General features: G+C 43.6%; 1 protein-coding gene across 1 annotated transcript in view; it reads right to left on the bottom strand.

Annotated features, from left to right (window-relative positions):
* Positions 1–12,500, bottom strand: part of kcnh4a (potassium voltage-gated channel, subfamily H (eag-related), member 4a) — a 22,265-nt gene that overhangs the window by 6,671 nt on the left and 3,094 nt on the right. Inside the window, exons 2-9 of the mRNA XM_030342309.1 lie at positions 8,297–8,530; positions 7,960–8,091; positions 7,658–7,791; positions 4,593–4,863; positions 2,954–3,111; positions 2,279–2,486; positions 559–753; positions 117–316 (exon numbers count right to left, since the gene is read on the bottom strand). Coding sequence (XP_030198169.1) covers positions 117–316; positions 559–753; positions 2,279–2,486; positions 2,954–3,111; positions 4,593–4,863; positions 7,658–7,791; positions 7,960–8,091; positions 8,297–8,530 — 1,532 coding nt within the window. The remainder of the gene's footprint in view (positions 1–116; positions 317–558; positions 754–2,278; positions 2,487–2,953; positions 3,112–4,592; positions 4,864–7,657; positions 7,792–7,959; positions 8,092–8,296; positions 8,531–12,500) is intronic.

The following is a 12,500-nucleotide window of genomic DNA, read 5'->3' as shown; positions in this document are numbered from 1 at the left end:
TCACCCATAGGCAACCTTGAGCACTACCTGTCACTCAAACCCCTCCACATCCATTTGAATGAAGCGTGAAAAAGCTGATGAAATAACTAGTATAATAATTATTATCTGCCACCAACCTCGTTGGCATTGATCCCGTTGTTGACGGACCAAGTGGCCTGAAAGTACTCCAGCATGCGCTGCTTGAGCTGCTGAGGAAGCCGGTGGACGCGGATGAAGTCCTTTAGGTCCTTCATGCGCGTGTGGTACAGCGACCGCCGGGAGTACATCCTCTGGATGATTGCCGTCACGTTACCAAACACCACCGCATGCATCAGGGCTGAACGGGAATCAGAAAGGAAAACCGACGCAAGACGCTTGTAAAAGGTTGTAATGATTATTCAAATGCCAATAATGCCTGTTTCTTGTACGACGCTTTATTAGTACTCAAAGACGCTGGTCAGGTGATAAAGATTCCAAGTACCAAAAAAGTGTATTCAAGCAGCAACGTGTTGCAGGAAAACAAAAGGGGTAGGGGGAGCTGTGAAACAACAACCTTTGACTATTTCGGACCAAACTCACCGCCCATGAGCATGATGCAGATGGAGAAGATCTTCTCGGCGTCTGTGTTAGCGCACACGTTGCCGAAGCCCACGCTGGTGAGGCTGCTGAGGGTGAAGTACAGCGAGGCGATGTAGGCACTGGCCGTGGACGGCCCCCCGCTGGTACTGTTGATGTACGGAGTGTCCAGCCGCTTGCCCAGCTCTTGGAGCCAGCCTGGTGCGAAGGAGAGGAGAGGAAGGTGTGGGAAAGGGCGGGAAAAGCGAGGGAGGAGGTAACGAAGGGAGAGATGAAAACAGAAAGGGAGACGGAAAGGAAGGACGGAAAGGAGGGAGGAAGGATAAAAAGAAAGGAGGGAGGAGGGACGGAAGGATGGAAGGATAGAACAAAAAGGAAGGAAGGAAAGAAGAAAGACGTCCAATGATATTTATTTGCACACATCGATAAACATTTTAGTTCACGCCTAAATGTGTGTGTGTGTGTGTGTGTGTGTGCGTGTGTGCGTGCGTGCAAGCTGGCGCTTGGCCAACCAGCTGCTTGTGCCCGGAGTGGCAGCCACCAAGGAGGATAACGCAGTCGCCCCATACGTTGATATCAAGTACCACACAGTGGGGGGCCTGGATCTCAGTGTACAGCCTCTGCTCTTCACTTCCTCTTTGCGAATGAAGGGAAAGAGCTGGCGGAGCACTCAGACATCTGACGCAGGGTGTGTTTTGAGAGTCTTACAATATGAGGCGATATGCCATCCAAGAGTGTCAGTACATCCCCTTCCATCTGTGCTGATTAATGTGTTTCAAGGATGAACACTCTCATGAATTGAAGCACACTCTTTCACACACACACACACACACACACACACACACACACACACACACACACACACACACACACACACACACACACACACACACACACACACACACACACACACATACAAACACATCACTAATGAATGCTTTTCAAAGAAGTGCACAGTCACACACACACACACAGTTCTGGGTCATCTTGTTTAGTGATTCTAATTGTTGGGGTCGACAAACTCAATACCATTTTGAAGGGGTTGCGAGAGGATTACCAAAAAGTATGTTTTCCGGAATTGTTTTCTTCATGTAATACAGCAAAAACACTTTATTCAAACTACCAGAAATAGCTTCTAAGTATGCCAAAGTTCACAGGGTTTCTGATAAATAAATAACATTTACCACCAGTGGCTCACAGAATTGAAATGCATCACCATGGTAACATGTGCCTGATCTTCCCCAACGTGTAGGGCTGATACTGCTCACTCCTAGTGCTAGCCTAGGCTTGCTTGGCTAACGTGGACCACTTGATTGTTTGTGGTGGTGGTGCTGGCGGAGGTGGTGGGGTTGACCGTGGTTGAGTGACAGGTGAAGATTGAGAAATAGTGAGAGAGAGAGAGAGAGAGAGAGAGAGAGAGAGAGAGAGAGAGAGAGAGAGAGAGAGAGAGAGAGAGAGAGAGAGAGAGAGAGAGAAAGAGGGATGCATAAAGCGAGACCCGGGAGGAAACAGGGAGTGTGTGCGTTTGTGCTTATGTGCGTCCGTGGATGCCTGTGTGTCCACCGTTGGGAGTAAGTCAGGAGGGACAACGGGGTCGCAAGTGCCGGCCCAAATCATTCGAGGGGTCACAAGCTTACTAGTTCCACCACTAGTCTAGACGGGACCTCTCCCAAAACTACTGACACACAAACCCATCCACACAAACACAAACCAAGACACTAACCTATGTCCCAGGTGACGGGGTCGCTGCTCTCGATCTCCTGCCGTCCGATGACGTACCACACGCAGGCCATCCAGTGGGCCAGCAGGGCGAACACGGACATGAGCAGGGTGAGCACCACGGCGCTGTACTGGGAGTAGCGGTCCAGCTTCTGCAGCAGCCTCAGCAGCCGCAGCAGACGCACCGTCTTCAGCAGGTGTACCAGGGACGCCTGGGAGCGGAGAGGGACGGCGACACGAGAGGAAACACATGCCATCACTATTGTCCCAAGTTCAAGCGATTCATTGCTGAACTCAAGGGCAAAACAGAAAACGGTGGGGAATGATTGTATGGTATTGTCTGTGTTGTGGGTTTTCTTTCTGTACGGCTGCTATATGGCAGAGGGCACTGAAAGAGCAGTCTGACAAAAGGTGTTGTTTTTCATGTGGATCTGTATTCCATTGCTATTCCAGGAAGTGGATTTAGGTAATGGCAGCAATTTTCTACTGTTTATGGGGGGGGTTGGGTTTATATGGATCAGTATTGAATACAAGAGAACCGACAACATTTCTATAGAAAAGAAGGTTGAGGTCAAGGTGTGGGCCGCGCTAAAGATGTTGATACACAAAGAAGACATGTGCACACACCCACCCATGCAGATACAGTGCATGAAAATACTACATCAGTTTCAACTCTCACCACTGTTATGTTGAAGGCGTACAGGAGGTCAAAGGGCAAGGCTGCGATGAGATCAACAAAGAACCAGGTGTTGCAGTAGTGAAGAAAGATGGAGTGGGCATCGTACACCACTTGACCCGACTGGCTCACATAGGTGGTCCGGAAATTCAGTACGATATCTGAAGAGGAGAAATTGATACAGTAAGTCATATATAAATATATCAAAGCTAAACTGTATGTATCCCTTGCGGTCTTACCCTTATATGTGTGGCATCAGATGCTAACCTTTCCCGCCAAAATCTCTGAGTTGCATTCGAGGGAGATTGCTCCAGCCTGTCACTTGACCTATGAGGAGCAACTTGCTCTGATGTGCTAACCCTAACCCTTTTTTTTTGTCTTGAAATTTCTTATCTATGAAAAACTTGAAGAAGTGATTCAGTTTTTCATTGTTTTCCTTGCTAATGCACAATGAAGAAAATAAATACTACACTTGCTTTTTAGAGCATGGCATTAGGACTTTCTGGGATAAGGGTTCGATCCCGAATGGGGTAACCCATGCTTACAACATATGCACTCACTTCATTTTAAAACACTTTAGATCAAATCATCCATAAAGTGGCAAATGTTACTGTAATATATCATTGATCATTGTACAAATACATTTAACTGCATTCTTGGTTCGCTCTGAATGTGTTAACCTTATAAGACTATCTTTACATATGCTTGTTGAAGGAGGTGGGGCCCCATGACAGCTGTGCTATAAGACTTCTTTTGTCGACTAAATTAGGACAAGGTGGAACATCTCTAATTACTATCTGTAACCGGGGCAACAGAGAAATCATGAGTGTACTATCTGTAACCAGGGCAACAGCGAAATTGTGAATGTGTGAATGTGAATACCCTCAGCTTCGAGGGTATTTATAGTATTGTATTGTGTTGTTGTAAGTTGTTATAAGTTACGCATTAAGTTACTGAGCTGGTGAATAGTGAGTTGGTATTGTTATGATGAAGGTGTTAGATTTGGATATTACGACATATCCTGGATAACAAATACGCAAACACACCCTGCCAGGAGGCAAAAGACATAATGCTAATGAAAAACCATGATAATAAATAAGCGTTATTCAATCAATGGAGGGGATTTAATAACAGTTGTGTAACAATCTGAGCGTTTACCTTATTTGTTCTCACAGCTGGAGTGTTTCTCGGTAAACTTGCCCTACATCAGAAGCAGGGCACTGCTGCCTCTATTTACCATCGCTCATTTACTTCAACAAGCGTGAATTCAGTTTTGAAACATGTCATTTATTAGCAGGCAGGCTAATGGTCTGGATCTTTTGAACCTTTTGGCTTTGCGCCAAACAACCTAAGCCCTAGCACAGCATTACTCATCTCGTCTGAGTGGGACAACCAACAATGCCTGAAAGGGCCTCTGTCATTCCCCCAGGTGTGATGTTGATCAGCCACAAGCCAATTTCAAATCCTAACCATTAGTGACACCAGATGTGGGTCCAGTCCACAGTATAGGCGGGTGTGTTGATCCGCCAATCACGAATCTGGACGGACTGTAACGGCTAATCCTCATCACACCTGGGGCATCAAACAGGAGGCCTCGAACAGCCGTTAGACAAAGGCCGCGCCGGAACATCCTGCGTCTCACCCAGAATGAAGAGCATCTCCACGGCGATGTCGCTCCCCGCGGCGCCGCGGGAGACCGCGTGGGAGGAGTCCTGCTCCCCGTGGGCGCCGCCCCCCTCATCGGGGCCCGTGAAGCACACGTCGTACGGCACGGTGACCGCCACGTAGAAGGTGGCCAGCAGGATCAGCCAGTCCCACAGAGCCTTGGAGACGCTGTAGTGGAGCAGGATGAAGTGGGACTTCTTCACCGCCGCCACCTTGTACTCGGGGAGGGAAGGCTTCTGGAACACGCTCTGAAGGGAAAACAGAACCAGCAGTCATAAACGAAACTACAAAGGCCAGCTCGGCAAGATAGATTGAAACAACCTAAGACTCATTGTTGTTCTAGATTCTCGTGTACCCTGATCTAGGGAATATAGGCATTATCTGTCTATTACATTCTTTTTATCCATTCTATAAATTCTCTAAAAAAATTGGCCTCTTTATTTTTTCAGTATCTACACTTTTTCCAGCTATCCAAGTATCAGCAAAAATAATTCAATTCTTAACAGCAACCCGGATAACATAATTTTATTTCCGCGCACATCATGGACCAAAATTATTTTATCATGAATAGGAACAACCAACTCAGTGCTTACCACAGAACTTAATGGAAGGGTTTAAAGGGTTTGTCGATAAATTTAGAAACGCATTACAAAGAAGAAGGAAAAACATCTCCCACGCACTTAAAGTAAAATGTATTAGTTGAGTGACCATATGTGGCAGTTATTTTATATTTTTCTTCAATAGCGAACATTTGAAGGGATACAGTGAGCTGTCTGTAATTGGCTTAGAGTCCTTTTACATCGAAGGTGATTATTCATAGTGTTTTTTTTCCCCAATGTTAAAGGATGGTTGACGGAGGTTTCTGGTTCTTAAAGCACAATCCTCTTAATTCATCCATATTGGTAAACTGGTAATCCACGCCAACAGCCTTTCGATACACTATTTATTTAAAACAAAAAACAAAAAAAAGAAATATTATATTTTTGTAAAAGGCATACGTTCATCACTAGGCTACATAGGCTGAGTAATCCGTAGTTTCCGATCATAATCGGAACCTGCTACATATTCACATCGTGACTGATGTCAATAGTTTTGACACAACAATTCTGTTTCACATCTTTTTCTCTTTTTTACTGTATCTCTACGCGTATGGTGTAAAGCACCTTTACCCAGAATTCGGGGGAGCTGTTGAATTCCAAATTCAAAATTTTGCATAGGTCTACAGAATGGGAGTTTGCTTGGTTAGCATTTGCTTTCCGTTAGCCGCCACTACTGACTTGCAGTGTAAAAGTAGCATTAGCTCCTGTTCATGCTTGGAGGAAACCCTTTTAATTACTTTCCAAAGATTCCAATGTGTTCCAAAAATTAAACCTTCTTCAAAACAAATGGCCGGTAAAACATCACCACATTGTTGTTTGTCTACAAACACACATAATTCGGCACTATTTTCGGGTCTGGGATTATAAGGCCACCTGTGATTCACCACTGATTGGTTACCTTCAGCGTAGACTACCCAGCCAGAAGCAGAAGATAATGTACGCAGTCGTCGCTGCCATATTGCTGAACATATTGTTGGTGTGTGTTTATTGACAAAATGCAGTCTTGTTACTGGCACTAATTTGAAATTATCTTCCGGAGAGTCCTCACTCCAAAACCCCCCCTGATCAGTGAGCAGCACCAAGTTCCTGGGGGTTCACATCAGTGAGGATCTCTCCTGGACAACCAACACTACATCACTGACCAAGAAGTCCAAGCGGCGCATCTACTTCCTCAAGCTGAAGATAGCAAGAGCCCCCCCCCCCCCAATCCATCATGTGCTCCTTCTACAGAGGCACCATCGAGAGCATCCTGACCAGCTGCATCCCTGTGGTATGGGAGCTGCACTGCTTCCAACCGCAAGACCCTGCAGCGCACAGTGAAGGCTTCTGGTCGGATCGTCTGTGTCCCACTCCCCTCCCTCCTGGACATCTACGGAACTCGCCTCACCCGCAAAGCAACCAGCATTGTGGGTGACCCCACCGCTCACATAGCATCTTCAGCCATCTGGGAGACGGTGCCGCAGCCTCTGGGCCGGCTCCACCAGACTGGCAAACAGCTTAACCAGGCTGTCAGGAAGCTCAACCCTCCCTTCCCTCCCTCTTCCCCCACGAACTCTGGACTCTGAAACCCCTCCCAAATGACCCCACTCCTTAACATTTCAATCTATTTTTATTTTATTTTTTTCACACCTTTGCACTATTTAGAATTTATTTATTGTAAATATTACTTATTTTATTTGACCTAATATTCTCCCTTTTCTCCTTATTTGCACCGTGGGTCGGAGACAAACGCAATATCGAATTTCTGGCACATATATTTGAATTGACTATATGTCTGACTCTGACTTTTGAATTTCAAACACATATTTGCAGATACCAGATTAAGACTTTTCAACATCTCCAAAACCTGATTATCAGGGCGGTCCTATTACAAACTTTGCATTTCGATTACAGACTTGAGAAGTGGCAATTATTTTTAAAAATGTATGGGAATATTTGCTGTAGAAAAAAGTTTCACTGGTCCTGTTTGATTAATTAGAGATCATATTTATGCTTTATACTTATACTTATATGATTAATTGTATAGTGAATAGTCCACCCTTCTAAAGTGATCAGGGTCATTTATGATAATTATCCAAATCAAGGTTTTGAAGAAGTTTATGGGCTTGCTAGGATTTGATTACCTGCTGATCCAATCTGGATTAAAAGTGATCAAAATGCCCATTTCAGAATTAAATCTCACCAGATCTGATTGGATGTCATTTGATCTTTCAGTCAAGATTAAGAACTGAAAGTTAATAGCTTCAGTTACTGCCTTAACGTTTATGGATTCGGGGAGTCATTTAATCCTTATCCTTAAAAGCTTTAAAAGAGTTTAGCTCATAATGAAGATGCACTATAATTTAATTATATTCAGAGCAGCTCCTCTGTTTTAAAGGACAATTGATCGGACTTTGTTAGGCGTGCTTCGGACAACAGGCGGCCAATCAGAGAAAAGACTCACATTGGAGAGTTTCCCCTTGCCCCTCTTGGTGAACAAACTGGTCAGGTGTGAAAACGCTGTTCTTCCTCGTTCATGAGCCTGCGAGAAATGTGTCCGGTTGTTCTTTGCGCTCTGGTGGGCAGCATCTGAAACACCTGCATGAGAAAGGCACAATAAATTCACTATGGAAATCTGTGTCACACACAGAGGGTCATTCTCATCTGTTCCTTGTCTCCCAGAATTAGCGCTGTACTCTGAACCATAAGCGCCTGAGGGCCTAGGGGTAAAACCTAGAGGGTCATTAGCAGGATGATATGTCTCACTGTTTCTTCTGCTGTTATGTTGGCTCTTCCCGTAGGAGTCGCTGACGTCTTTAAAGGAGAACAGAAACAGGACCACCTCGCCCTTCTCGTTCTTAATTGGCACAATGTCCAGGAGGCACCAAAATGGACTTCCTGAGAATGACAAAAAAAAAAAAGGAGAAATCAATCAATATTACTTACTGCTGTTTTGTGAGTGTTGATACTTGTTTTTTATGACGTTTATTTCCATGCGTTTTATTCAACGTGTTTATTTTTTGTTCTTCCTGAGTAGAAGCTCAGTGAGTGAGGAAGAAAATTGAATGTGAGTGAAGAAAGTGTTTTCCGCATCAATCATCACCATTCTTCTGGTAGAAGCGGACCTCTCCCTGGTACTCCTGTTGGCTCTCGAGCGCTTTGTCCACCTGCGCGATCGCCCGCTCGCTGGACTCATCGCCGTGCAGGAAGCGACACGCGCAGTTCTTCTGCATAACCTCAGTGCGAACGAAGCCCGTCAATTCGCAGAAGCCGTCCGAGCAGTAGACAATAGGGTAGCCATGGCGACCTTGAGCGTTTCCCAGCAAAAAGTTGCTGTCTGTAAAAAGAAGAGAGCTAATGATTTCAATTATAACAACAGAGAGCGGAGAGAGGTTGTGAGGTTATGAAACGAGAATTACTCACACACGCACACATACACACAAACACACGCACACACACACACACACACACACACACACACACACACACACACACACACACACACACACACACACACACACACCCACACACACGCACACACACACACACACACACACACACACACACACACACACACACACACACACACACACACACACACACACACACACACACACACAACTGATGAATACGAATATTGGAGTTATTCAGATAGAGTAGAATGCAAAATGTAATCTTGTACCTGCACCGCCCTAACGTCCCTGTACATTATGATCAGGGTTTTTATAGAGTAAACCCTTAATGATGAAACAATATATGGATCAAAGCTGGTTGCTATGACGACATGTAATTACTCAGAGCTTGTTTCCTTGGTGTTTGGATTTGTTTTCAGTGTCTAACAACAAAGACAAATGGTTTAATCTTAATTATTGGAAATGTGTCCTTAAATGGTCTCAACTCAAGATATGTCTCTATATTGACTCCTATAAATTAAGTCAGAGCCCTCCAATGTGTTTGTATTCACCAACATATGAGGACAATTGTACTTGCAGAGTTCATTTGGGGAAAGACATCTAATAATTCTGAGGAACTGAAAGAATACATTTTACTATAAAGATGATACTCCATTGTCAATACAACATTCTAATCAGTATCACAACAATTCTAAATAGCATTAAATAGTTGGCAAACACATGATCCACCAAGGCAGTATAAGACCGATGACTGATATGTTAAATGACACTGATGATACGGTCTTTGGCCTTCCCATGACCCTTAGAGACCAGAGACAAACCAGGAGCTAATCAACAAAAGTACTGCAGTGTCCCATTTCACCTGTTTAAAAAACACCAGAACTACATTGAAAAAAAAACAACTCACACTGATGTAAAGGTTTTTTTAACCTGAAACCAAGGTCTTGGTGGTATTAGTTTACTGTAAGACATTTTACCTTGTGGATTATCAAGTGCATTTATAAGGACCCTATCATAGTCACAGTAGAAAGGTTTCACAACGATATTTTCATCACACCTCCTATTCCTATAAGAAAAGGAAAACGTCCCCTTAACCCAGTGGAGAAACAGCAGTAGCAAAAGGTCAGTAATTAAATACATTGTTGACAAAAGCAACAATTTAGTGTTTAAAGACTAAATAAAAGGCTTAATAAAAGTATACAATGATGGATACAAATGATTAATGTTTATTCTGCATGTATACGTGTCTAGTTATTAGCCCACACAGCCAAAGAAACATTACCTAACAAAAAAAGGAAAAGGTGGAAAAATCAAATTAAGACACGGAACATCATAATTGGCGAGAACAGCACCTGATCAGTGGGAAAGAAGAAAATGTGACTTTTTTAGTGTTGCCATAGCGATGTCTGGAGAAAGGCATAAGGCTGAGCATATTGGATAGATAGATCGATCGTGTGTGCAGAAAGTGCAGTTTAAGCTCACTCAACTATTTGCTTTTCTCCATGTGATATTCTCCATGACCATGAGAGTGGTTGCATAACACAACTATGTTTTGAGAGATGATCTATGTTCAATAGAAAGAAAAATTGATGGTATAAGATTTTGGCCATTACGTAAATTAGGTCTGAAGTTCTTTGTAGTATAATCCATGGTCCTTGGTTTTGTCTTTCTACTTTTCTGTAACTAGCTGAATCCTTGAGGATGTATTTTTGTTCTGTTCATCTCTTTTGAACAAATGTGTCCATCCATCTATCATATGCCTGACAGTTGCCAAGCTTATTGTCTGCTTAGCCAATTCAATATTCTGTATAAGGCAATGTTGGTTCGTCCCTTCTATTATCTGAGGAAACCCTGCAAACTTAATAGAAATGCATTCTAAAAGCTACCGGCTGGGTATGGAAATACAATGCAGAACTAAAAATAATGCCTGGAGTTGTCATGGTTTCTATAGATTCATGATGGTTTCCCCACCCAACTGACCAATAAAGCCTATATAGGTGAGGTAGGAGGATCACAGCTTCTGCTACTGGGAACAGTTGTTCAATTTAAGAATTGTAATTCAAAAGAGGACGAGAAATGAGAAACATGGTACATGAAGTACGTTCTATGTATGGTCCATATTGCTCTCACAAATCTTTAGTGCGTCATCTGCAAGCACATCTCTCTCCTCCTCCCCCCCCCCCCCCCTCCCCTTCAAGACAAACACAGTCGTTTATCCACAGAGACAACACAAACCATAAATCCACCTATTTGGGAGCCGGAGGAGCGCTATGATTTCACCGCCCACACGCCGGCAATTAAAATCGAGCCGGCTACGGAAAGTAGGAAGGATCGGGATCTTAAACGCACCAGCGAGATGCCCTTGCACGCTGTTGGTTCACCATTATATAACCATATCTTTGCATATCAAATAACCTTTTTGAAATGAACGGATGTATAAAAAAGCAGTGCAGTTTCAAATGGACTGTATTTGTTGATGTGAATGAGCCTCTTGACCGAATGTTAACCGATATGAATAATAGATTTACTTTCCAAGAGCACGCAGCGGTTGGCGGATGGGGAAGCCACAGGGAGAGTTGACCCACGTTTAGCCTCTGCATCATTTATTGTTCTCAATGTCTCATCTGTTCATAGGTCAGTGCCGTGTCATGCTAAGAGCTTGGAACTCAAGAGCCTCAGGTCCTCACCACTGCCACATACTGTATTTGTTACTCAATCGAGAGCAGAGTTTACGCCATGGTACCCTGCAAGAAGGAGACGTTATTTTATAATTACACGCGTCATCTGAGGTGATCTCAGGTTTACGGTTAGGGTCCACCTTCATTTTCATAGTGGATACATGCCTCACTTTTATACTTGTTAAGAATCTTTTTCCAGTAGTTTTTGAAGTCTTTATAATAATAATAATAATAATAATATCTTTATTTATATAGCACCTATAAGAACGATGGTTTACAAAGTGCTTTGACATAAGACATTTAGGAAGAGAATAAAAAGACGGCGTCATTTAAAAGCATGTCTATAAAAATGTGTTTTAAGAAGTGAATTAAAAGTCGTTACTGATTCAGCAAGCCATATCACCGTGTGCAGGTCATTCTAAAGCCGTTGCGCCCTGGTGGAGAATGCCCGATCTCCTCTAGTTATGAGCCTCGACCTAGGAACAGTAAGGAGGGCCTCGCTAAGGCTGGGCAGCATATCTGTGAGGTACTCGGGGGTAGACCTCGACAAGCCTTAAAAGTGATCAATAAAATCTTAAAATCGATTCTAAAAGAGACAGGGAGCCACTGCAAATAAGCTAAGACAGATGTGTGATGTGATGTCGTTGGTTCAAACCAGTGAGAAGCCTAGCTTCCGAATTCTGAGCCAACTTGAGGTTGGAGAAAACAGGACTGTACAACTTTGTTAATGTGAGGGATGAAATAGAAGTCTGAATCTAAAATGACACCTATGTTTCTGGCAGTGGGCTTGATATTACTGGATAATGGACCGAGACTGATGGGACTGGGGATGGTGGTAGGCGGGTTGGACAGTATTATTTTGGATTTGGTGTTGTTAAGTTGGAGGAAGTTATGGGCCATCCAGTGGTTCACGTCTTTGAGGCAGTCTAAAACTGCAGCCAGGCTTCTCGGATTGTTGGGTCTCAGCGGGAGGTATATCTGTGTGTCGTCAGCATAGCAGTGAAAATAAACATTTAATTGGATAATTTGGCCGAGTGGGAGCATATATATTGAAAATAAAATAGGACCTAAAACGGAACCCTGCGGTACACCATAGGCTATTTGGGTTGTAGAGGAAGAGTGGTTTCCAATGGTGACCGCACAGGTTCTGTTAAAAAAATAAGAATTTAACCAACCAAGTGCGTTGTCCTTGATACCAAAAAAGATTTAAGACAAT

Source organism: Gadus morhua, chromosome 2 (genome assembly GCF_902167405.1).
Source record: "Gadus morhua chromosome 2, gadMor3.0, whole genome shotgun sequence".
In the NCBI taxonomy this organism is placed as follows: domain Eukaryota; kingdom Metazoa; phylum Chordata; class Actinopteri; order Gadiformes; family Gadidae; genus Gadus; species Gadus morhua.
This window is presented reverse-complemented; position numbering and strand designations above follow the sequence as displayed.